This window comes from Bombina bombina, chromosome 2 (assembly GCF_027579735.1).
Source record: "Bombina bombina isolate aBomBom1 chromosome 2, aBomBom1.pri, whole genome shotgun sequence".
Lineage (NCBI taxonomy): Eukaryota > Metazoa > Chordata > Amphibia > Anura > Bombinatoridae > Bombina > Bombina bombina.
This window is the reverse complement of record NC_069500.1, coordinates 1155413310-1155439992: the sequence shown is the minus strand read 5'-3', so window position 1 is coordinate 1155439992 and position 26683 is coordinate 1155413310. Positions and strand designations below refer to the sequence as shown.

Sequence of the window (26683 nt, the reverse complement as noted above, 5' to 3'; positions counted from 1 at the left end):
TGCTCACTTCTCTGTGCATTGGTGCTTGTAAACTGGGTGGTTTTCAACACTTTCTCAAGTATTTGTAGTGTTGGGCTCCTGCCCCTACTCAGTATAGTTAATGTTATATTAAACCATTATAACTAAAAGGACAGTAAACAGTTTGAGACAATGTGCATTAAAACAACTTTGCATTATACTTGTTTTTTGCACCATCTTCTTTTAACTCTGGTCTTTCCTATTCTCCTGAGATTATATGCAGTAATGTGTGTCACCATGTTGAAACATAGGTTTCCCTTATATTATTTCTTCTGCTGAGGACACTTATAGCCTTATATTTAAATCCTCGCCGGGATAGGAGAGAAATCACACAAAATCTTTGGAAAAATTTTTAGACCTTGCAACATAGGAGTCTCTGTTTCACATAAAGAAAACTACATAGAAACATAAAATGACTCAAGATTGTTATATATCATAGGTTACAATATTATTTATTTCGATTTCAGCAGTAACCTCCAACGTGTTATATATTTACATAACAATATTTTTGAGCAATGGAATTATGAACATTAATAATCATACAATTATCGTCAGCAATACCTCCAATTTATTAGAATAGAATCTTATTAATACACCCCAGTGAAACATTATATAATTTTTGTAATGTATTCCAAAATGCTATTGAGGTATCTAGAAATTATGACGATAAAATTATTATAAATATTAATAATTAATCTCAAATTAAATTAATTCCTGAGTTCTGACCAGTTATCTCTATAAAACACATTGATTATTTTTTTTGCAGAAAATAGTGTATTGATTATGACCAGATCTACAGAACATTTCTAGTTGTTACAATATCCTATATCAATCAGGCTATAAAAACATATATTATGCTTACCAGATAATTTCCTTTCCTTCTGTATGAGAGTCCACGGCTTCATTCCTTACTTGTGGGAATACAGAACCTGGCCACCAGGAGGAGGCAAAGACCAAAGGCTTAAATACCTCCCCCCCCCCTTCCCTCATATCCAGTCATTCTGCGAAGGGAACAAGGAACAGTAGGAGAAATATCAGGGTAAAAATGATGCCAGAAAAACATAACAAAATTTAGGTCCGCACTATGGACAATATGGACGGGGGTCGTGGACTCTCCTCATACAGAAGGAAAGTTAATTATCTGGTAAGCATAATTTAGGTTTTCCTTCTTAATTTGAGGAGAGTCCACGGCTTCATTCCTTACTTGTATGAAACATATACCCGTATTCTGAGGGCACCACCGCCTGCAAAACCTTTCTCCCAAAAGCTGCTTCAGCCAAAGCAAAAACATCAAACTTGTAAAATTTAGAAAAGGTATGTAAGGAGGACCAGGTAGCCGCCCTACAAATCTGAGGAGGCTCATGACCCGCTGTCTCATAAGCTAAGCGAATAATGCTCCTCAACCAAAAAGATAAGGAAGTGGACGAGGTCTTCTGCCCTCACGCTTCACAGAATAGACAACAAAGAAGAAGTCTGTCTAAACTCCTTTGTAGCCTGACGATAGAACTTCAAGGCCCGAACCACATACAAATTATGAAGTAACCGTTCCTTCGCAGGAGGAGGATTAGGACACAAGGAAGGAACCACAATCAATGTTGCAATCTCAAACGACCTTAGGAAGAAAACCCAGTACAAAGAACAGCTCAGCATGAAATACTAGGTAAGCAGGCTCACATTGCAAGGCAGCCATTTTAGAGAACCTGCCTGCTAAAGCAATAGCCAGTAGAAAAAGAACCTTCCAAGACAGTAATTTAATGTCGACTACATGCATAGGCTCAAACGGAGCCTTCTGCAAATCATTAAGAACAAGATTAAGACTCCAAGGAGGAGTGCTAGAAGTACACATTTTACACAGTCACATTTTAACCGAATAATAGAACTATAAGAATAACAACATCAGGATTAGATATGGCAGCTAAATGAAGTACACAAGTGTATATATTTCCAGTATTAAAAATCAATTAATTAAAAATCAAAAATTGAAAATCTAAAGCATCAAAGAATAAAGAAGTGTATTAAACATAAACTGAAAGACCAGCACATAAGTTTAAATTTAAATTAAGTACATATGAGAAAGTGATCTCATTATACACAATAGATAACATAGGTGCAAGCAATAGGTTTATCCATGTTCTTGTTTCCCTTTAGGTTGTGTATAATATAAAGATGACACAAAGATGATGAAAAGAGGCTTTCAACACATATGGTATTTGATGGTTATAGTGGGGAAGGAGTTCCATTACACTCTATAGCGATAGATGGGAGGAGAGCACACAGACACAAGTATCCAATGGGAATGTGAGGGAGCGTATAAAGCTCCACAGATAACACTAAGAAATGAGTCTATGAATAGGGCAGTCAGCCGAAACGCGTCAGACTGATCTGTTAAGTTTGTGAGATTGTATTTGTTTTAAAAAAATTTACTGCACGTGAGTCACATTGTTATAAGTTTTAAACAATGGAATAAAAGAAAGTTTTATTTTACCCAGCGGTATTTGATTATATTTGTGTGTCCTAATATAACAATAATGAACGTTATATAAAATATAAAAGCAGCACCTTTATACCCCCAATGGCTGGGGCACTCACCACCTCCTATGACCCAGGCAAACAGAGTAAACCGATTCTCTCCGATAACCAGCACGGTCAGAGAGTAGGAAGTGAAACTACAACCACACCCGGTCACATGGAGCGCAACCTAGGACCGCCTCTGCTAAGGAAAAGCATGCCAAGCCTGTAAAGCTAAGCAGCTCTAAAGTGAAAGTAACCTGTATGTTCAAGCCTATGAGCCTCAGAAAACATCTCACACAATGCAGTATAATCAAATAAAAATGTATGAGATTAATCCCCACTGTTCAATAATCCCCCCTCAGGAGATATTAACCCTTGATTCCATACAGATAAAGGGAGCCACACTGTGACCCTGTCTTCTTGCATTATCATGTGGTATAATAAACTAAACGATCTTACCGGAGTCTATGCCGTGGAACAGAAACACAGCCTCTCAAGTTTGACAGTCCTGTAGCATCGCTGTGACCCTGTCTTCTTGCGTTATCATGTGGTATAATAAACTTAACGATCATTTAGCATTGCTACAGGACTTGAGTGATGGAAGAAGGCAGTGAAACTCGTCAACACTGATTGCTTAGGAGCAGTTACTACGAGTCTGGATGGATTCGCAGAAAGATTCTCCCTGCATCTTTAGACTAACTTTTGTCAATGCTCTCACCGAGAGGCTGACAAGACTACTTAAAACTCCAGTCCCATTTCGAAGGGCAGATACCCTTAATAAGGAACTACTCCGAATCTTCTGACACTTCTCTGCCATCCTCCTGTGACAAAAAGCAAAGAATGACTGGGATATGAGGGAAGTGGGGGAGGTATTTAAGCCTTTGTTTTGGGTGTCTTTGCCTCCTCCTGGTGACCAGGTTCTGTATTCCCACAAGTAAGGAATGAAGCTGTGGACTCACCTCATATTAAGAAGGAAAAACAAATTATGACTTACCAGATAATTTCCTGTCCTTCTGTATGGGAAGAGTCCACAGCTGCATTTCTTACCTGTGGGAAATACTGAACCTGGCCACCAGGAGGAGGCAAAGACACCCCAGCCAAAGGCTTAAATACCTCCCCAAATTCCTCATAACCCCATTCATTCTGCCAAGGGAACAAGGAACAGTAGGAGAAACAAGGTGAAAAAAGTGCCAGAAGAATAAATTTAAATTTAGGGCCGCCCATCTTTTCCCATATAAAAGGAAAGGAAATTATCTGGTAAGTCATAATATATGTTTTCCTTCTTAATATGGGAAGAGTCCACAGCTGCATTCCTTACTTTTGGGAAACATATACCCAAGCTCTAGAGTACACAGAATGTTTTTTCCTGAAGGCTGCTTCAGCAGAAGCAAAAACATCAAACTTGTAAAATTAGGAAAAAGTATGTAAGGAGGACCAGGTAGCCGCCTTACAAATCTGATCCATAGAGGCCTCATTTTTGAAGGCCCAAGAGGAAACCACTGCACTTGTAGAATGAGCCATAATCCTCAGAGGAGGCTTATGTCCCACTGACTCTATGCTGACACTCCTCAGCCAAAAAGATAAGGAAATTGAAGAGGCCCTCTGACCCCTATGCTTTCTGGAAAGGAGAACAAATAGTGAAAGAAGTTTGTCTAAATACCCTTGTGGCCTGGAGATATAACTTCAAGGCACAAACCACATCCAGAATTAAGTTATAAACGTTCCTTCGACGATGAAGGATTAGGACATAAGAAAGGAACCACAATCTCTTTATTGATGTTGCGAAATGACACAACCTTAGGAAGAAAACCTAACTTGGTTTGTAGAACAGCCTTATCAGCATGGAAAGCCAGATAAGGAGGAATGCATTGCAAGGCAGCAATCACAGATACTCTGAGCTCAGAAGCAATAGCCATTAGAAAAGGAACCTTCCAAGAGAACAATTTATTGTCTACTTCATGCATAGGCCCCAACGGAGCCCATTGCAAAACTTTAAGAATAAGATTTAAACTCCAAAGAGGAGCATTAGATCTAAACACAGGTCTGATCCTAGCAGAGCCTTAACAAAAAAGACTGCACATCTGGAGGCTCAGCAAACCTCTTGTGCAGTAACAGAGACAGGGCCGAAAACTGTCCCCTCAGGAGACTTGCAGAAAAGCCTTTTTCCAGTTCATCCTGGAGAACAGAATAAGTAGGTCCTCCACAAATTATGATAGATGCAACGAGCAACCAGCTACAAGCTTGAATGAGAGTAAAAATAACGCTCACAGAAAAACATATTTTATGTAAGAACTTACCTGATAAATTCATTTCTTTCATATTGGCAAGAGTCCATGAGCTAGTGACATATGGGATATACAATCCTACCAGGAGGGGCAAAGTTTCCCAAACCTCAAAATGCCTATAAATACACCCCTCACCACACCCACAATTCAGTTTAACGAATAGCCAAGCAGTGGGGTGATAAAGAAAGGAGTAGAAAGCATCAACAAAGGAAATTTGGAAATAATTGTGCTTTATACAAAAAATCATAACCACCATAAAAAGGGTGGGCCTCATGGACTCTTGCCAATATGAAAGAAATGAATTTATCAGATAAGTTCTTACATAAATTATGTTTTCTTTCATGTAATTGGCAAGAGTCCATGAGCTAGTGACATATGGGATATCAATACCCAAGATGTGGAGTCTTCCACTCAAGAGTCACTAGAGAGGTAGGGAATAAAATAAAAACAGCCATATTCCGCTGAGAAAATAATCCACAACCCAAAAATACGTTTATTTTCACTTTTGAAAGAAAAAAACTAAAATCAAAAAGCAGAAGAATCAAACTGAAACAGCTGCCTGAAGAATTTTTCTACCAAAAACTGCTTCAGAAGAAGCAAATACATAAAAATGGTAGAATTTAGTAAATGTATGCAAAGAGGACCAAGTGGCTGCTTTGCAAATCTGATCAACTGAAGCTTCATTCTTAAAAGCCCATGAAGTAGAGACTGATCTAGTAGAATGAGCTGTAATTCTCTGAGGCGGGGTTTGCCTCGACTCCAAATAAGCTTGATGAATCAAAAGTTTCAACCAAGAAGCCAAGGAAATAGCAGAAGCTTTCTGACCTTTCCTAGGACCAGAAAATAAAACAAATAGACTAGAAGTCTTCCTGAAATGTTTAGTAGCTTCCACATAATATTTCAAAGCTCTTACCACATCCAAAGAATGTAAGGATCTATCCAAAGAATTCTTAGGATTAGGACATAAAGAAGTGACAACAATTTCTCTACTAATGTTGTTAGAATTCACAACCTTAGGTAAAAATTGAAAAGAAGTCCGCAAAACTGCCTTATCCTGATGAAAAATCAGAAAAGGAGACTCACAAGAAAGAGCAGATAGCTCAGAAACTCTTCTAGCAGAAGAGATAGCCAAAAGGAACAACACTTTCCAAGAAAGTAGTTTAATGTCCAAAGAATGCATAGGTTCAAAAGGAGGAGCTTGTAAAGCCCTCAAAACCAAATTAAGACTCCAAGGAGGAGAAATTGACTTGATGACAGGCTTAATACGAACTAAAGCCTGTACAAAACAGTGTATATCAGGAAGTATAGCAATCTTTCTGTGAAATAAAACAGAAAGAGCGGAGATTTGTCCTTTCAAGGAACTTGCAGACAAACCCTTATCCAAACCATCCTGAAGAAACTGCAAAATTCTAGGAATTCTAAAAGAATGCCAAGAGAATTGATGAGAAGAACACCATGAAATGTAAGTCTTCCAAACTCTATAATAAATCTTTCTAGAGACAGATTTACGAGCTTTTAACATAGTATTAATCACTGAGTCAGAGAAACCTCTATGACTTAGAACTAAGCGTTCAATTTCCATACCTTCAAATTTAATGATTTGAGATCCTGATGGAAAAACGGACCTTGAGATAGTAGGTCCGGCCGTAACGGAAGTGGCCAAGGTGGGCAACTGGACATCCGAACCAGATCCGCATACCAAAACCTGTGTGGCCATGCTGGAGCCACCAGCAACACAAAAGACTGTTCCATGATGATTTTGGAAATCTCTCTTGGAAGGAGAACTAAAGGCGGGAAGATGTAAGCAGGTTGATAACACCAAGGAAGTGTCAGCGCATCCACTGCTTCCGCCTGAACATCCCTGGACCTGGACAGGTATCTGGGAAGTTTCTTGTTTAGATGAGAGGCCATCAGATCTATCTCTGGAAGCCCCCACATCTGAACAATCTGAGAAAACACATCTGGATGGAGAGACCACTCCCCTGGATGTAAAGTCTGGCGGCTGAGATAATCCGCCTCCCAATTGTCTATACCTGGGATATGCACCGCAGAGATTAGACAGGAGCTGGATTCCGCCCAAGCAAGTATCCGAGATACTTCTTTCATAGCTTGGGGACTGTGAGTCCCACCCTGATGATTGACATAAGCCACAGTTGTGATATTGTCTGTCTGAAAACAAATGAATGGTTCTCTCTTTAGTAGAGGCCAGAACTGAAGAGCCCTGAGAATTGCACGGAGTTCTAAAATATTTATTGGTAATCTCGTCTCTTGAGATTTCTAAACCCCTTGTGCTGTCAGAGACCCCCAAACAGCTCCCCAACCTGAAAGACTCGCATCTGTTGTGATCACAGTCCAGGTTGGGCGAACAAAAGAAGCCCCTTGAACCAAACGATGGTGATCTATCCACCATAGGCAAGGAAAAGTAGTTGTACTTTGACCATGTGTAGACAAAGATTGCCAAGCCAGGCACCGGGACTTAGGTCGATAAACACCCCCCCAGAAAACAGTACATATGAGCCAATATAAGAGGTGTACCTTGTGCACTGAAGGGAGAAATCCTGTATATATGCGGAACGATATCCGATGACAGCGTGTCTGCCGACTTCTCTTACTTCCGCCTCTATGCAAAACCCGGTCTGCAGCTCAATGAACGTCACCGCGTGACGTCAGGAGGGGGTGTGTATGTAGGCAAACTGTATATTCACCCGGCCCAGCGGTTATGAGGAGTGTTAGCCTGGACTCGAAAGCTGGTCAAATCATCACAGAAGAAGAAGGATGGAGTCCCAGGTTATAATAAAACAAATTCTTTTATTCGATTCTTTTAAAAGTAGAAGTGAGACGCAGCTCACACAGACACAACATCAGCCAGAAGGTGAGTGGAGAGATGAGCGTAGCACCTTAGGCTATGATTACGGCATTTCGCCGAAACATGTAAGCCACTGGTGCTACGCTCATCTCTCCACTCACCTTCTGGCTGATGTTGTGTCTGTGTGAGCTGGATCTATCCACCATGTCAGAGAGTGTCGTACATTGGGATTCAAGGATATTAATTGTGATATCTTTGTATAATCCCTGCACCATTGATTCAGCATACAAAGCTGTAGTGGTCTCATGTGAAAACGAGCAAAGGGGATTGTGTCCGATGCTGCAGTCATGAGACCTAAAACTTCCATGCACATATCCACTGAAGGGAATGACCGAGACTGAAGGTGCCGGCAGGCTGCAACCAATTTTAAACGTCTCTTGTCTGTTAGAGACAGAGTAATGGACACTGAATCTATCTGGAAGCCTAAAAAGGTGACCCTTGTCTGAGGAATCAAGAAACTTTTTGGTAAATTGATCCTCCAACCATGTTTCCGAAGAAACAACACTAGTTGATTCGTGTGAGATTCTGCAGTATGTAAAGACTGAGCTAGTACCAAGATATCGTCCAAATAAGGAAACACCGCAATACCCTGTTCTCTGATTACAGATAGTAGGGCACCCAGAACCTTTGAAAAGATCCTTGGAGCTGTTGCTAGGCCAAATGGAAGAGCAACAAATTGGTAATGCTTGTCTAGAAAAGAGAATCTCAGAAACTGATAGTGTTCTGGATGAATCGGAATATGAAGGTATGCATCCTGCAAGTCTATTGTGGACATATAATGTCCTTGCTGTACAAAAGGCAGAATAGTCCTTATAGTCACCATCTTGAAAGTTGGTACTCTTACATAACGATTCAAAATTTTCAGATCCAGAACTGGTCTGAACAAATTTTCCTTCTTTGGTACAATGAATAGGTTTGAATAAAATCCCAAACCTTGTTCCTGAGGAGGAACTGGCACGATTACCCCTGAAGACTCCAGGTCTGAAACACATTTCAGAAAAGCCTGAGCTTTTACTGGATTTACAGGGATGCGTGAGAGAAAAAAAATCTTCTCACAGGAGGTCTTACTTTGAATCCTATTCGATACCCTTGAGAAACAATGCTCTGAATCCAATGATTTTGGACAGATTTTATCCAAAAATCCTTGAAAAACATTAATCTGCCCCCTACCAGTTGAGCTGGAATGAGGGCCGCACCTTCATGCGGACTTAGGGGCAGACTTTGGTTTCCTAAATGGCTTGGATTTATTCCAATTTGAGGAAGGCTTCCAACTGGAAGCAGATTCCTTGGGAGGAGGATTAAGTTTTTGTTCCTTATTTTAACGAAAGGAACGAAAACGGTTAGAAGCCTTAGATTTACCCTTAGGTTTTTTATCCTGAGGCAAAAAAACTCCTTTTCCTCCAGTGATAGTTGAAATAATAGAATCCAACTGAGAACCAAATAAATTATTACCTTGGAAAGAAAGAGATAGTAATCTAGATTTAGATGTCATATCAGCATTCCAAGATTTAAGCCACAGAGCTCTTCTAGCTAATACAGCTAAAGACATGGATCTAACATCAATTTTGATAATATCAAAAATGGCATCACAAATAAAATGATTAGCATGTTGCAGTAAGCGAACAATGCTAGATATGTCAGAATCCAATTCATGTTGCGCTAAATTTTCCAACCAAAAAGTTGATGCAGCCGCAACATCACCCAAAGAAATAGCAGGTCTGAGAAGATGACCTGAATATAAATAGGCCTTCCTTAGACAAGATTCAAGCTTCCTATCTAAAGGATCCTTAAAGGAAGTACTATCTTCCATAGGAATAGTGGTACGTTTAGCAAGAGTAGAAATAGCCCCATCAACTTTGGGGATCTTTTCCCAAAACTCTATAGATTTTGCTGGTAAAGGATACAATCTCTTAAACCTTGAAGAAGGAATAAAGGAAGTACCTGGCTTATTCCATTCCCTAGAAATCATATCAGAAATAGCCTCAGGAATGGGAAAAACACCTGGGGAAACCACAGGAGGTTTGAAAACAGCATTTAAACGTTTATTAGACTGAACGTCAATAGGACTGGTTACCTCAATATCCAAAGTAATTAACACTTCTTTTAATAAAGAACGCATATACTCTATTTTAAATAAATAAGAAGATTTGTCAGTGTCAATATCTGAGGAAGGATCTTCTGTTTCAGATAGATCCTCATCAGAAGAGGATGAATTATTATGTTGTTGGTCATTTGAAATTTCATCAGCTAAATGAGAAGTTTTAAAAGACCTTTTACGTTTATTAGAAGGTGGAAATGCAGACAAAGCCTTCATAATAGATTCAGAAACAAATTCTTTAAAATTAACAGGTATATCATGCACATTAGAAGTTTAAGGAACTGCAACTGGCAATGTACTATTACTGATAGAAACACTATCTGCATGTAAAAGTTTATCATGGCAACTATTACAAATGACATTCGGTGGAATAATTTCTACAATTTTACAACAAATGCACTTAGCTTTGGTAGAACCGATGTCAGGCAGCAATGTTCCAGCAGAAACTTCAGAGACAGGATCGGATTGGGACATCTTGCTCAATGTAAAATAAAAAACAACATATAAAGCAAAATTATCTATTTCCTTAAATTACAGTTTCAGGAATGGGAAAAAATGCAAAAGCATAGGCCTCTTGATAGAGAAGAAAGCAGGAGGCAAACATGAATGGGGTATTGAAATAATGGAAAAATTTGGCGCCAAGTATGACGCACAACGTAACGTAAACTTTTTTGGCGCCAAAAAAGACCGGAAATGACACACTTGCATCACAAATGACGCCGCCGTGTGAAAGGTCTCAGCGTCATGTATGACGCCGGAAATGACGAAGTTGCGTCATAAACGTATTTTTCCGCGCCAAAAAAAGTTCGCGCCAAAAATGACGCAATAAAGTCTAGCATTTGACGCACCCGCGGGCCTAACACCCGCAATTGCAAAAAGTAGTCAAATTGAAAAAAAGACTAAACCCCAGGTAAGAAATACATTTCTTAAAGTGTTTACATTCCCAAATATGAAACTGACAGTCTGCAGAAGGAAATACATGAACCTGACTCATGGCAAATATAAGTACAATACATATATTTAGAACTTTATATAATTGCATAAAGTGCCAAACCATAGCTGAGAGTGTCTTAAGTAATAAAAACATACTTACCCAAAGACACCCATCCACACATAGCAGATAGCCAAACCAGTACTAAAACAGTTATTAGTAGAGGTAATGGTAAATTGAGAGTATATCGTCGATCTGAAAAGGGAGGTAGAAGATGAATCTCTATGACCGATAACAGAGAACCTATGAAATAGACCCCCGTTAAGGAAATCATTGTATTCAAATAAGTGATACTCCCTTCACGTCCCTCTGACATTCGCTGTACTCTGAGAGGAATCGGGCTTCAACAATGCTGAGAAGCGCATATCAACGTAGAAATCTTAGCACAAACTTACTTCACCACCTCCATAGGAGGCAAAGTTTGTAAAACTGAATTGTGGGTGTGGTGAGGGGTGTATTTATAGGCATTTTGAGGTAGGATTGTATATCCCATATGTCACTAGCTCATGGACTCTTGCCAATTACATGAAAGAAACCCTCTCTTGATTAGGACTATGTGGTCAATCTCCATGCAGTCAGCCTCAGAGAATCTAGACATTGATGAACAAAGAGACCTTGGTCAGCAAATCCCTGCGACAAGGTAACTTCCACAGAGGAGATGATGACATCCCCAATAGATCCGTGAACTATATCCTTCGCGGCAAAGACAGAGCAATCAGAAACACTGACGCCTGCTTGAGTCAAGCCACTACACTAAGAAGTAGTGGTAAAGGCCGGAAAGATAAATTAGATTGAACCTCCAAGGCACCGCTATTGCATCTGTTAGCTCCGCCTGAGAATCCCTATACCTCAACCCATATCTGGGTAGCTTGGTATTGAGACTTCATAAGATCCTCCTCTTGCAAATCTCCACAAACACCCGGGATGGAGAGACCATTCCTCCGGATGAAGGAATTGTCTGCTTGAGGAAAACCACTTGCCAGTTGTCAGCATCCTGAATGTGGATCGCTGACAGCGAACAAACGTGGGTTTCAGCCCACTCCAGAATCCGAGATACTTCCCTCATAGCTAGGGAGCTTCTCATTCCCCCTGATGGTAGATGTAAGTCACCAAGGTTAAATTGTCTGATTGGAATCTGATACACTGGAACAAACCCAGCAGAGGCCAAGCATTTTATATTGCCTGAAGATCCAAATTGAGATCGGGAGGGAGCTTTCCTCCTGAATGCCAAAGGCCCTGTGCCTCCCTGGCACCCCAAACAGCTCTCCATCCTGACAGACTCGCAACCATAGTCACAATCACCCAGGATGATCTTAAGACGGACATCTCTCAGGACAAATGATCCGGACAAAAACACCAAGAGGTCGGTTCTCTCGATCGGATGTCCAGAGAAATCTATTGAGACAGATCCAATGATCTCCATTCCACCACTTCAGCATGCGCAGTTGCAACAGTCTGAGGTGAAACCTGGCAAAGGAATGATGTCCATGCTGGACACCATGAGACCAATAACCTCCATACACCTAGCCACAGATGGCCTTAAGGGGGTCTGGAAAGCAAGACATGTTGAAGCTAGCTTGCAACGTCTCTGGTTCATTAGAATATTCCCATTCTAACATAGTACCAATTAATTCTATCCTGGTATTTGATCGGAGAAGACCAAGGAGAGATTCCAAATGGTCCACTCTTCAAAAAATTTATTAGAGTTGTAGCTAGACCAAAAGGAAGTGCTGGTCCAGGAACGCAACCCTTAGGAACTGGAAGTGGTCATCCTTCAGATCTATTGTGGTCATGAACTACCCTTCTCGAACAAGGGGAAGAATGGACCTATTGTCTCCATCTTAAACGAGGGGACATTTAAAAACTTGTTCAAGCACTTAAGGTCCAGAATCGGACGGAAAGTTCCCTCCTTCTTCGGGACCACGAAAAGGTTTGAATAGTATCCCAAACCTCTCACTGTGAAAAGCACCGGGACAATAACTCCTAAGAGGACAGATCCCGTACGCACCACAGAAAGGCTCTCCTCCTTTCTTTTCAGGAAGACAAGAAAGAGGAGGAATCTGCCCTTGAATGGCTGAGACTTGAAACCTATCTTGTAACCCTGAGCTATGACCTCCAGGACCCATGGATCCTGCACAACCCTGAACCAAGCGACTTAATAGAGCAACAGACTGTCCCCTACACAATCCAGAAGAGGACCAGGGACCACCCATTCATGCCGACAGACTTGGCGGGCTTCTTGCTCTGCTTGGATTTATTCCAAGATTGAGCTGGCTTCCAAGAGCGCTTGTTTTGCTTTGGCCTAGCGGAGGACTGCTGAGATGGGTTTTATCAGAATGAAAAGAATGAATATTGTGCCATAGACTAGTTCATATTCTCTTGCGGTAGGAGGGCACCCTTGCCCCCTGTGACCATCGAGATAATTGAGTCCAGGCCTGAACCAAACAAAATCATTCCCTGAAAGGGGAGGGAAAGACGTCTAGATTTAGAAGTTGTATCCGCAGACCATGACTTCAGCCAGAACCCGATGGGCCTGAACAGAAAAAGCTGAAGCCATAGCATTCAGACGAATAATCTGCATATTAGCATCACAAATAAAAGAATTAGCAACTTCAAGGCCTTATTTCTTTCCTGAAAAATGTCAAGGGGACCCTCCCCCTTGATCAAATCCTGTAAGGAGTCGAACCAACAGGTGCTCCAGCAACCATGGCAACAGCCGCCGCCGGTTGAAAAACAAATATCCCGTATGTTGAAACATCTTTCTTAATAGGAGTTTCCGTCTTTTATCCATGGGCTCCTAAAACGAAGAGCTAACCTCAAGCGGGATAGTAGTACATTTAGCAAGGGCAAAGATAGCACCATCCCTTTTAGGGACGGAACCTCACAACTCCATAGAGAATCCAGGATCGGGAATAATTTGTTAAAGGTAGAAGAGGGGGAAAAAGGAATCCGATCCTGTCCCATTCATTCATAATGTTATCCTTCCCTGCTCCTGTTAGATGGCGAAGGTACCACCCTGTAAGGTTAATCAGGCAATTTGGCCTCTGGAACCTCTGAATTCGCCAAAAACTTCCTTTAGAAGAAAGCGCAAATTCCTAAAACTAAAGTCTGGTTCCTCCGCAGCCGGAGGTTTAGAGGCAGCAGACTCCGACCCAGAATGTTCATACTCTGAAGTCTCAGAAAGAATTTCATCCTCGGATACCCATATCAGTTAAATCCAATAAATTATCTGATGTACTCTGGGAAGGAGTAAAATATGTAACCTTTCACTTGAGCTTGGCAGGACGAGGTAAAGCATTAAAGGCCGCAGACACCGCTGTCTAAACTGCGCAGTAACGTCTGGTGGAAAAATGGCCCCCTCCAGATGGAGGATCAGCAATGCTACGGGAAACTGCATGTGTAGAGAGAGAAGAATGTAAGGTACGCACCTGACTACACAACAACTCCTCAGTGGTGGACGGCTCCGTGGTATCAAACAAGTTTGATATTATCACATTATCAAGGCATATGGAACATAATTGAGAGGGCAGATCTAAGGCCTCCTCACAATATAAACAGGAATTACTCTTTAGGAATAGAGTGATTACCCTCTAAAGTAACAGAATCCTCAGTCGCTAGTGCAATAAGCAGAGAACTATAGAAAATAAAACAATCTTATTTTATTCACAAAAACAGCACCCTTATACCCCAATGGCTGGGGCATTCTTCACCTCCTATGACCCAGACAGTAGAGAGATTTTCCTCTCTGATAAACACCCAGTCAGGAAAGAGGGAATTAAAACTGCGCAATGCAGTACCGTCTCTGCTAATGCGCGCCAAACTTGTAAGCTGCACAGCTCTCAAAGTGAAAGTGAAACCTATATATTCCATAACAGCCTATGAGCCCATAATTTGTGGGTTGAGAGCGCAGTATAAGTGTTAGAATCCTCTTTCTGATAAGAGATAATTGGGATTAATTCTCTTCCAAAGTTGGTGCAATATTTCTCTCCATGTATGGCAATAGAAATATCTGGATATTGAACTCTCATATTGTTTATCCGGATAATGTTTAAAGCGGTTTTGATGCTGTTATATTTTCAATATTTTAAATCAAAGGTATTCTATAGCTATAGTGGAATTGTAGCTGTGATTTAAAAGGTTATTTTGTATTTATAAATTAACATTGCATAGACTAGGGTAGCTTAGGTAAGAATAATCATATTCAAAATTAAGTAATTTGACCATAGAGGAAAAGAGAGATTTTGTATTTTATGCTTATGAAATTGATTTGGAGTTGCTGTAAAGTAGTTAGAAGTTGCATGTACTATTGTGGCTAGATTAGGCGACTTAATACAGTAATATTTGATAGATGTATGGATAATATAATTGTGTACAAAGTATTATAAAACTTTTGGGCAAAATAGCTTAATTATATTTTTTTGGAAGTTCTATTAGATTTATTGAGATTTGGTAAGATTTGTGTTGAAATATTTGGTTATATTGTTAACTAAGCATTGTTAAGTTAGTAGTCCATATATTGGCATGGGACTAAATGTTGCTGGTTAAATACAAATTGTTCTTGTAAAATCATGCAGGATATTTAAGTGAATTGTTTTGGGTTAAGGTAGATTTATAGCTTGTGTCCATAATACATAGGTACCAGACAATTTAATTGAATATTAATTAATATAGATATTTCCTTCTTAAAGGGACAGTCTAGGACAAAATAAACTTTCATGATTCAGATAGAGCATGTAATTTTAAACAATTTTCCATTTTACTTTTATCACCAATTTTGCTTTGTTCTCTTGTTATTCTTAGTTGAAAGCTTAACCTAGGAGGTTCATATGCTAATTTCTTAGACCTTGAAGGCCACCTCTTTTCAGAATGCATTTTAACAGTTTTTCACCACTAGAGGGTGTTAGTTCATGTGTTTCATAATAGATAACACTGTGCTCGTGCACGAGAAGTTATCTGGGAGCAGGCACTGACTGGCTAAACTGCAAGTCTGTCAAAAGAACTGAAATAAAGGGGCAGTTTGCAGAGAATCACAGAGGTTAAAAGTATATTAATATAACTGTGTTGGTTATGCAAAACTGGGGAATGGGTAATAAAGGGATTATCTATCTTTTAAAACAATAAAAATTCTGGTGTAGACTGTCCCTTTAATATGGGAAGAGTCCACAGCTGCATTCCTTACTTGTGGGAAATACTGAGGCAAAGACACCCCAGCCAAAGGCTTAAATACCTCCCCCACTTCCTCATAACCTCAGTCATTCTTTGCCTTTCGTCACAGGAGGTTGGCAGAGAAGTGTCAGAAGATTTCAGAGTAGTCTCTTATGGAGAGTAGTACTCTTCGAGATGGGATTGGAGTTTAAAGTAGTCCTGTCAGCCTCTCAGTGAGAGCATGGATGAAAGTTAGAGTCCGGAGATGCAGGGAGAGTCTTTCTGCAAAACAGAATTTATGCTTACCTGATAAATTACTTTCTCCAACGGTGTGTCCGGTCCACGGCGTCATCCATTACTTGTGGGATATTCTCCTCCCCCACAGGGAAAGGCAAGGAGAGCACACAGCAAGAGCTGTCCATATAGTCCCTCCCAGGCTCCGCCCCCCCAGTCATTCGACCGACGGTTAGGAGAAAAAAAGGAGAAACTATAGGGTGCCGTGGTGACTGTAGTGTATAGAGAGAGAAATTTTTCAAACCTGATTAAAAAACCAGGGCGGGCCGTGGACCGGACACACCGTTGGAGAAAGTAATTTATCAGGTAAGCATAAATTCTGTTTTCTCCAACATTGGTGTGTCTGGTCCACGGCGTCATCCATTACTTGTGGGAACCAATACCAAATCTTTAGGACACGGATGAAGGGAGGGAGCAAATCAGGTTACCTAAACAGAAGGCACCACGGCTTGCAAAACCTTTCTCCCAAAAATAGCCTCAGAAGAAGCAAAAAGTATCAAATTTGTAGAATTTGGCAAAAGTGTGCAGAGAAGATCAAGTTGCTGCCTCACATATCTGATCAACAGAAGCCTCGTTCTTGAAGGCCCATGTGGAAGCCACAGCCCTAGTAGAGTGAGCTGCGATTCGTTCAGGAGGCTGCCGTCCGGCAGTCTCATAAGCCAATCGGATAATGCTTTTCAGCCAGAAAGAAAGAGAGGTAGCAGTAGCTTTTTGTCCTCTCCTCTTACCAGAATAAACGACAAACAAAAATGAAGTTTTGTCTGAAATCCTTTGTTGCTTCTAAATAGAACTTTAAAGCACGGACTACATCTAAATGGTGTAACAAATGTTCCTTCTTTGAAACTGGATTCGGACACAAAGAAGGGACAACTATTTCCTGGTTAATATTCTTGTTGGAAACAACTTTTGGAAGAAAACCAGGCTTGGTACGCAAAACAACCTTATCTGAATGGAACACCAGATAGGGTGGATCACACTGCAAAGCAGATAGTTCAGAAACTCTTCTAGCAGAAGAAATAGCAACCAAAAACAGAACTTTCCAAGATAGTAACTTGATATCTATGGAATGTAAGGGTTCAAATGGAACCCCTTGAAGAACTGAAAAATCTAAATTTAGACTCCAGGGAGGAGTCAAAGGTCTGTAAACAGGTTTGATTCTGACCAAAGCCTGTACAAAAGCTTGTACATCTGGCACAGCTGCCAGTCGTCTGTGTAACAAGACAGATAAAGCAGATCTCTGTCCTTTTAGAGAACTCGCTGACAATCGCTTATCCAAACCTTCTTGTTAGAAAGGAGAGGATCCTGGGAATATTAATCCATGAGAATCCCTTGGATTCACACCAACAGATATATCCTTTCCATATTTTATGGTAAATCCTTCTAGTCACAGGTTTTCTGGCTTGGACCAGAGTATCTATCACTGAATCTGAAAACCCGCGCTTGGATAAAATCAAGCGTTCAATTTCCAAGCAGTCAGCTGGAGAGAAACTAGATTTGGATGTTCGAATGGACCTTGCACTAGAAGATCCTGTCTCAAAGGTAGCTTCCATGGTGGAGCCGATGACATATTCACCAGGTCTGCATACCAAGTCCTGCGTGGCCACGCAGGAGCTATCAGAATCACTGAGGCCTTCTCCTGTTTGATCCTGGCTACAAGCCTGGGAAGGAGAGGGAACGGTGGAAATGCATAAGCTAGGTTGAACGACCAAGGCGTCACTAATGCATCCACTAGAGTCGCCTTGGGATCCCTGGATCTGGACCCGTAGCAAGGAACCTTGAAGTTCTGACGAGACGCCATCAGATCCATGTCTGGAATGTCCCATAATTGAGTAAACTGGGCAAAAACCTCCGGGTGGAGTTCCCACTCCCCCGGATGGAAAGTCTGACGACTCAGATAATCCGCCTCCCAGTTGTCTACTCCTGGGATGTGAATTGCAGATAGATGGCAGGAGTGATCCTCCGCCCATTTGATGATCTTGGATACCTCTCTCATCGCCAAGGAACTCTTTGTTCCTCCCTGATGGTTGATGTAAGCTACAGTCGTCATGTTGTCTGACTGGAATCTTATGAATCCGGCCTTCGCTAGTTGAGGCCAAGCCCGGAGAGCATTGAATATCGCTCTCAGTTCCAGGATGTTTATCGGGAGAAGAGACTCTTCCCGAGACCATAGACCCTGAGCTTTCAGGGAATCCCAGACCGCGCCCCAGCCTAATAGACTGGCGTCGGTCGTGACAATGACCCACTCTGGTCTGCGGAAACTCATTCCCTGAGACAGGTGATCCTGTGACAACCACCAACGGAGTGAGTCTCTGGTCATCTGGTCTACTTGAATCTTTGGAGACAAGTCTGTATAGTCCCCATTCCACTGCTTGAGCATGCACAGTTGTAATGGTCTTAGATGAATTTGAGCAAAAGGAACTATGTCCATTGCTGCAACCATCAACCCTACTACTACCATGCACTGAGCTATGGAAGGCTGCAGAATAGAGTGAAGAACTTGACAAGCTTTAGAAGCTTTGACTTTCTGACTTTTGTCAGGAAGATCTTCATTTTTAAAGAATCTATTATCGTTCCCAAGAAGGGAACTCTTGTCGACGGAGACAGGGAACTCTTTTCTACGTTCACCTTCCACCCGTGAGATATGAGAAAGGCTAGAACAATGTCTGTATGAGCCTTTGCTTTGGAAAGAGACGACGTTTGGATTAGAATGTCGTCCAGATAAGGTGCCACTGCAATACCCCTTGGTCTTAGAACCTCTAGAAGGGACCCTAGCACCTTGTGAAAATCCTTGGATGATCTTTGTGGATAGGAATATGTAGATACGCATCCTTTAAATCCACGGTAGTCATAAATTGACCCTCCTGGATTGTAGATAAAATTGTTTGAATGGTTTCCATTTGAACAATGGAACTCTGAGAAATCTGTTTAGAATTTTTAAATCCAGAATTGGTCTGAAAATTCCCTCTTTTTTTGGGAACTACAAACAGATTTGAGTAAAACCCCCGACCTTGTTCCACAGTTGGAACTGGGTGTATCACTCCCATCTTTAACAGGTCTTCTACACAATGTAAGAATGCCTGTCTCTTTATTTGGTTTGAAGATAAGTTAGACATGTGGAACCTTCCCCTTGAGGGTAGTTCCTTGAACTCCAGAAGAAAACCCTGAGAGACTATTTCTAGTGTCCAGGGATCCTGAACATCTCTTGCCTAAGCCTGAGCAAAGAGAGAGCGTCTGCCCCCTACTAGATCCGGTCCCGGATCGGGGGCTACCCCTTCATGCTGTTTTGGTAGCAGCAGCAGGCTTCTTGGCCTGTTTACCCTTGTTCCAGCCTTGCATTTATTTCCAAGCTGGTTTAGTCTGGGAAGCGTTACCCTCTTGTCTAGAGGCTGCCGAGTTGGAAGCCGGTCCGTTCCTGAAATTGCGAATGGAACGAAAATTGGACTTATTCTTAGCCTTGAAAGGTTTATCTTGTGGGAGGGCATGGCCCTTTCCCTCAGTGATGTCTGAAATAATCTCTTTCAATTCTGGCCCAAAAAGGGTCTTACCTTTGAAAGGGGTATTAAGCAATTTTGTCTTGGAAGATACATCCCCCGACCAAGACTTTAGCCAGAGCGCTCTACGCGCCCCAATTGTAAACCCTGAATTTTTCGCCGCTAACCTCACTAACTGCAAAGCGGTGTCTAAAATAAAGGAATTAGCTAACTTAAGTGTGTGAATTCTGTCCATGACTTCCTCATACGGAGTCTCCCTACTGAGCGACTTTTCCAGTTCCTCGAACCAGAACCACGCCGCTGTAGTGACAGGAATAATGCACAAAATAGGTTAAAGGAGGTAACCTTGCTGTACAAAAATCTTTTTAAGCAAACCCTCCAATTTTTTATCCATAGGATCTTTGAAAGCACAATTGTCCTCAATAGGAATGGTCGTGCGCTTGGCTAGAGTAGAAACCGCCCCCTCGACCTTAGGGACTGTTTGCCATGTGTCCTTCCTGGGGTCGACCATAGGGAACAATTTCTTAAATATAGGAGGAGGGACAAAAGGTATGCCTGGCTTCTCCCACTCCTTATTCACTATGTCCGCCACCCGTTTAGGTATCGGAAAAGCATCAGGGTGCACCGGGACCTCAAGGAACTTGTCCATCTTGCACAATTTTTCTGGGTTGACCAGATTGTCACAATCATCCAGAGTAGATAGCACCTCCTTAAGTAATGCGCGGAGATGCTCTAATTTTGATTTAAATGTCACAACATCAGGTTCTGCCTGCTGAGAAATTCTTCCTGTATCAGAAATTTCCCCATCTGACAAACCCTCCCTCACTGCCACTTCAGATTGGTGTGAGGGTATGACAGAAAAATTATCATCAGCGCCCTCCTGCTCTACAGTGTTTAAAACAGAGCAATCGCGCTTTCTCTGAAATGCTGGCATTTTGGATAAAATATTAGCTATGGAGTTATCCATTACTGCCGTCAATTGCTGCATAGTAACAAGCATTGGCGCGCTAGAAGTACTAGGGGTCGCCTGCGCGGGCATAACTGGTATAGACACAGAAGGAGATGATGTAGGACTATGTCTACTTCCTTCATCTGAGGAATCATCCTGGGCAACTTTACAATTTGTGACAGTACTGTCCTTACTTTGTTTGGACGCTATGGCACAATTATCACACATATTTGAAGGGGGAACCACATTGGCTACCATACATACAGAACATGATCTATCTGAAGGTACAGACATGTTAAACAGGCTTAAACTGGTTAATAAAGCACAAAAACCGTTTTAAAACAAAACCGTTACTGTCTCTTTAAATGTTAAACAGGGCACACTTTATTACTGAATATGTGAAAAACTATGAAGGAATTATCCAATCTTTACCAAATTTTCACCACAGTGTCTTAATGCATTCAAAGTATTGCACCCCAATTTTCAAGCTGTTAACCCTTAAAATGTGGAAACCGGAGCCGTTTTTAATTTTAACCCCCTTACAGTCCCAGCTACAGCCTTTGCTGCGACTTCACCAATCCCAGGGGGGTATATGATATCAAATGAAGCCTTCTAGGAACGTTTTTAGTGGATTCCAGACCCACACACATGCAGCTGCATGTACTGTACTCAAAAGTAACTGCACAGTAATGGCGTGAAAATGAGGCTCTGCCTACTACAGAGAAAGGCCCTTCCTGACTGGGAAGGTGTCTTAACAAGTGCCTGGTGCTAAAAAAACGTTCCCCAATGTTATAAAAGTGTGAAATTCAACTTCAAACTGCATATAATACTTAAATAAAGCAATCGATTTAGCCCTTAAGAGGGTCTACCAGTGTATAGCCCATAATAAGCCCTTTATTCTGTTTGAGACTAAGAAAATGGCTTACCAATCCCCATGAGGGAAAATGACAGCCTTCCAGCATTACACAGTCTTGTTAGAAAAATGGCTAGTCATACCTTGAGCAGAAAAGTCTGCAAACTGTTCCCCCCAACTGAAGTTCTCTCATCTCAACAGTCCTGTGTGGGAACAGCAACTGATTTTAGTTACTGTCTGCTAAAATCATAATCCTCTTTTAAACAGAACTCTTCATCTCTTTCTGTTTCAGAGTAAATAGTACATACCAGCACTATTTTAAAATAACAAACTCTTGATAGAAGAATAAAAAACTACAACTAAACACCACAAACTCCTCACCATCCCCGAGGAGATGCTACTTGTTCAGAGCGGCAAGGAGAATGACTGGGGGGGCGGAGCCTGGGAGGGACTATATGGACAGCTCTTGCTGTGTGCTCTCCTTGCCTTTCCCTGTGGGGGAGGAGAATATCCCACAAGTAATGGATGACGCCGTGGACCGGACACACCAATGTTGGAGAAAACTAATTTTTTGTTCATTGGATCTAGAAAAGCACAACTGTCCTCGACAGGGATAGTTGTACGCTTCGCTAGAGTAGAGACTGCTCCCTCCACCTTAGGGACCGTTTGCCACAAGTCCCGTGTAGCGGCATCTATGGGAAACATCTTTTTAAAAACAGGAGGGGGAGAGAATGGTACACCTGGTCTATCCCATTCCTTAGTAATAATTTCTGAAAACCTCTTAGGGATTGGAAAAACATCAGTGTAAACAGGCACTGCGAAGTATTTATCCAATTTACACAATTTCTCTGGGACTACAATGGCGTCACAGTCATCCAGAGTTGCTAAAACCTCCCTGAGCAACATGCGGAGGTGTTCAAGCTTAAATTTAAATGTAGACATATCAGAATCAGGTTGAAGTGTCTTCCCTGAGTCAGAAAAATCACCACATCTCTCTAGCTACTTCTTTTGTCGAGAGCTGCAAGAGAATGACTGGAGGTGGCAGTTAGGGGAGGAGCTATATAGACAGCTCTGCTGTGGGTGATCCTCTTGCAGCTTCCTGTTGGGAAGGAGAATATCCCACAAGTAATGGATGAATCCGTGGACAGGATACACCTTACAAGAGAAAATAGCTTAGATTCCATTTTTCAAATAAAGATAGAAAGTGAACAAAGAAAAATTGATAATAGGAATAAATTAGAAAGTTGCTTAAAATTGCATGCTCTATCTGAATCACAAAAGAACAAATTTGGGTTCAGTGTCCCTTTAAATAATTGCCTTAGACTCGTAATATATTAACAGAAAAATTTTCATTATTGAAAGTATAATATTATTGCAATCTACATTCATGATTTATTTTGCTGCTCTTCGCAGTAAAATACATCTGAAAATTGTGCTTGATTCACTTTCTCCCCTGGAGGCTTGGGTTAATACTGTTATCTATTTTTTTTGTGAACTAGTGCTTGCCTACTCCTCTCCTTCACATTCTCTCTCTATCAGTTTGCATCAACAATCATGATAGGAAAACATTGTTTTCTAATAGCATACTAGGTAGTTTAGGTGTGAATATTATTGTGTACATTTGAATGTGTATTTATATTTAGCAATGATGGAGATTGGAAATGAATATATGTCTGTTTAAATACCAGTTTAATAAATTATTAATTAACTAAGCGGAATCTGTGCAAAACCATCTTAAAAGGGACAAGAAACCCAAACATTTTCTTTCATGATTTGGGTAGAATATACAATTTTAAACATCTTTTTAACTTACTTCTGTTGACAAATTTGCATTATTATCCTGTTATCCTTTGCTGAAGGAGCAGCATTGCACTACTGGAAGCTAGCTGAACACATCTAGTTAGCCAATCACAAGAGATAAATGTGTGCAGGAACCAATCAGCTCCAACTAGTGTAGAATACGTGTATATTCATTTTCAACAAGAATACCAAGAGAACGAAGCACATTTCAAAATAGAAGTGACAAAATAAAGCAACATTTTCCACTGCAAATTATTTGCAGATATAAAAGCATAATGCATCTTACAATATGTGTTTAATGTCGTCCCTTTAACATTGCACACAGCCATTGTTTGCACACTTTAGATGTCCCCAATTATCTTCAGCAGGTAAGATAAGGTAAACCTTGGTTTCAACATGGCAGCAGCCATTACTTTTTAGAAACTAAAGCTTTTCTATTTGTTCAGCATTTAAAAATACACATATAAATAGTCTTAGGCTAATCTGTGATTTAAATACATCATTATATCTAGCATTTATTCACTGTTTAATGTCCTTTTAAAATAAATAAATCAGCAAAATTTTATTAAAAAAAGTAATAAAACATTTTAAAAAAAAAACTTGCTTTATACACTAAGATGTATTTCAAGAAAGGTTCAAGTTTTATCTTCCTAAATTTAGTTTTACCTTCCTAAATTAAGTATAATTGAAATTCTGCAATATGTCTTGTCTTTTTTACTGTTTTAACTATATTATATAAAAAAAACAGGTTTTCTTACTCTTCATGACGCAAGTCATTGATTGTACGGTCCAATGAAATCATGTCACTGGCGACCATGTTAAATCCAAATTCTTTAATGCTGGCTTGAATTGATTCTTTGTAGTCGTCTCCCAAATCAAAAGGCTTTCCTCCCTCTCCTGGGCCATCCACCACTCCTTGAGGCTCTGGCTCTTTAGATTCAAAGTTCCCCAAGACTCCTGCACGAAGCACGGGATCAGAGCAGATATGTTTTTGAGGCTTGAAAGTGAGATATTGTTTCTGCATGATATCCTGCTGATTATTAGCCTTCCCTTCAAAATAATTTTTTGGTTTACTTTTTCTTCTAATAGAATCAAGGTCAACCTCCTTTCCCTCAACATGAGGCCAAGGTACGACTGGCTCTAAATTGTTCTTGGGAGCTATATTGTTCTCTGCTTTCCCCAGCTGAGGAAGGTTTGCGTTTTCATTCTGTAAGCAAAGCAAAATATTTCAGAAATGTATTATTTACCTGGCCAGTTACTGTGCCAATAAATGTGAAAAGTATCACAGTGTGCTATGTAATAGCCATGTATGGTCAATTACTAAAAGAAAACAAAGAATCATTACCACTTATCAATTAAATGCAAGTAGCTGTAATAAAATAAATATTTTAAGAAAGAAAATGTAATTTTTTTGTAACAATTTGCCAATTACATGGAAAAAACGTTTATAGTAAAACATAATATAGTTTTGTAAATTTTTTATGTAAATAGGACATAAAGTGCAAACGTCTGTAGTCTCATGCACCCATGCCGGCAGTGATCTGTATCTCAAGTAATATATATACTATAATCTTCAGCATTTATAGAAGAGAATAAAAAAAAACAGATTTCAGAGGGAAACTAACCAAAAAAAAGCAAAATAAATAATAAATGTATGTTGCATTTTTTACATTGTGTTTATTTAAATATTAATATTGCGTGGGGGGGGTGAGAATACAGGGACATTAACATGCAGAAAGAAAATGCATTATTTGCCGTCAATAGTGCAATAACATGCTCCAACTGCGTTTAAGGTAAAACATTAGAGCTCCCAGGTTACGATGGTATTACAAGATGAAAATAAAAAATTATTACGAGAGCAAAAGGTCTAGGTGCGCTAACTTCAAGACTTCAGATACCATGACTGCGCTAAATCCTTCTCCCTATAGACTTCTTTGGGGCATTCTAAAGAAAACCTTTTACATTTATTGTTTGCATGCTAACCTGAAAATGCCCTAGGTCCAATTGTGATAAAGCAGAAGGTGCATAAGGAATACTTCACATTCACATTTGTTTTTCACTCATGTATACACACCCTTTTTAACCCTTTTAAAACTTTTTTATCAATATAGATGTTTTGTTTTTTTAATTAAAAATGTGAATATATGAGTGTAATACTTTTTTTTTTTTTTTAACCCTTACACTTTACTTCAGGTCTCAAGTCGCACTAATTCTACTATTTGGACTTGAGCACAACCAATAACTTTCAATTTGTAATATCAGCAATATTTAGTGCAGCTGCGATATCCATTGAAAGTAATAGGCACCCTAGAGCGATGTTAGATGCACTAAACCTTCTCTGGTAAAATAGATTTACCATAGACTTGTAATATTAATTTGCGTGCTAAGTTTAGCGAGGTCCAGCGATAGTGCTATTGCATCCTGCGTTAGTATTAGTTTGTCACTTGTAATCTGGGCCTGTGTGTTTAACCCCTGCAAGGGGATAATGTCATCTCATGCATTGGGATTTAGCTGCATATAGGACGCTTTTCGAAGGCTTTCACAATCCTGCCTTCTTCATCTGATGAAGAAGGCAGTATCGTGAAAGCCTTCGAAAAGCGTCAGGTGACAGATTATTCAAAGGATAACATTTTTATTTCACATACTTTTATCGGACACTTTGGTACAACTGCATTGCTAATAGGCAAACTCTTACACTGGAACCTCTGGACATCCAAAGCTACATGGGATTCCCCATTTTGAGCTGTATATCATCTTTGCAATAATGCATTGTTTACTGAGGTTCCTAAATGTGAGCAGGGCCGCCATCAGGGGGTGACAGGGGTGACTCCTGTCAGGGGCCCAATGAGCCAGGGGGGCCCCATGAGGCAAGAACTAAAAAAAAAAAAAAAAAAAAAAAAAAAAAAATTTTTTTTTTTTTTTTTTTTTTTTTATAAATTTTGGCAGCCACCAGTGGGTATTACAGCAGAGTGCTAATTGAGCATGGGAAATTTTATTGCAAGGAGTAAAGTATTAGCATTTGAGAGGATTTCTTAGTGTGCACTAAACCACTGTGCTCAGTGTGAGACAGACTTGGCACTTTGTACAGTGTGTGCGTGAGTCAGACGGCAGATCACTTTCATTTGAAGAGGAGGTAGGACTTACTTAGCAAATGTTTTTTATTTCTTTGTGCAATTTTGGATTGTAACTTCAGTGTGGTAGTAGTTGTATGGTGGGGCTAGAGGTCCATAAAAACACATTTTTTTAGCAGCAGTGTATTTATGATTATTTGACAATGCTGTAGAAATTCTATATTTAAAACCATGCAGAAATGTTTCCTCCTCAATACACAAATGGTAGATGCCCTTTTGGCAAATATGCATTTTATATATATATATATATA

General features: G+C 40.3%; 1 protein-coding gene across 2 annotated transcripts in view; it reads right to left on the bottom strand.

The window, feature by feature from the left end:
* GALNT7 (polypeptide N-acetylgalactosaminyltransferase 7) overlaps window positions 1-26683 on the bottom strand; it is a 493314-nt gene that overhangs the window by 364127 nt on the left and 102504 nt on the right. For both annotated transcript variants that reach the window (XM_053703830.1, XM_053703829.1), the window contains exon 2: window positions 24060-24508. In XM_053703830.1, the coding sequence (XP_053559805.1) occupies window positions 24060-24508 (449 nt within the window). The remainder of the gene's footprint in view (window positions 1-24059; window positions 24509-26683) is intronic.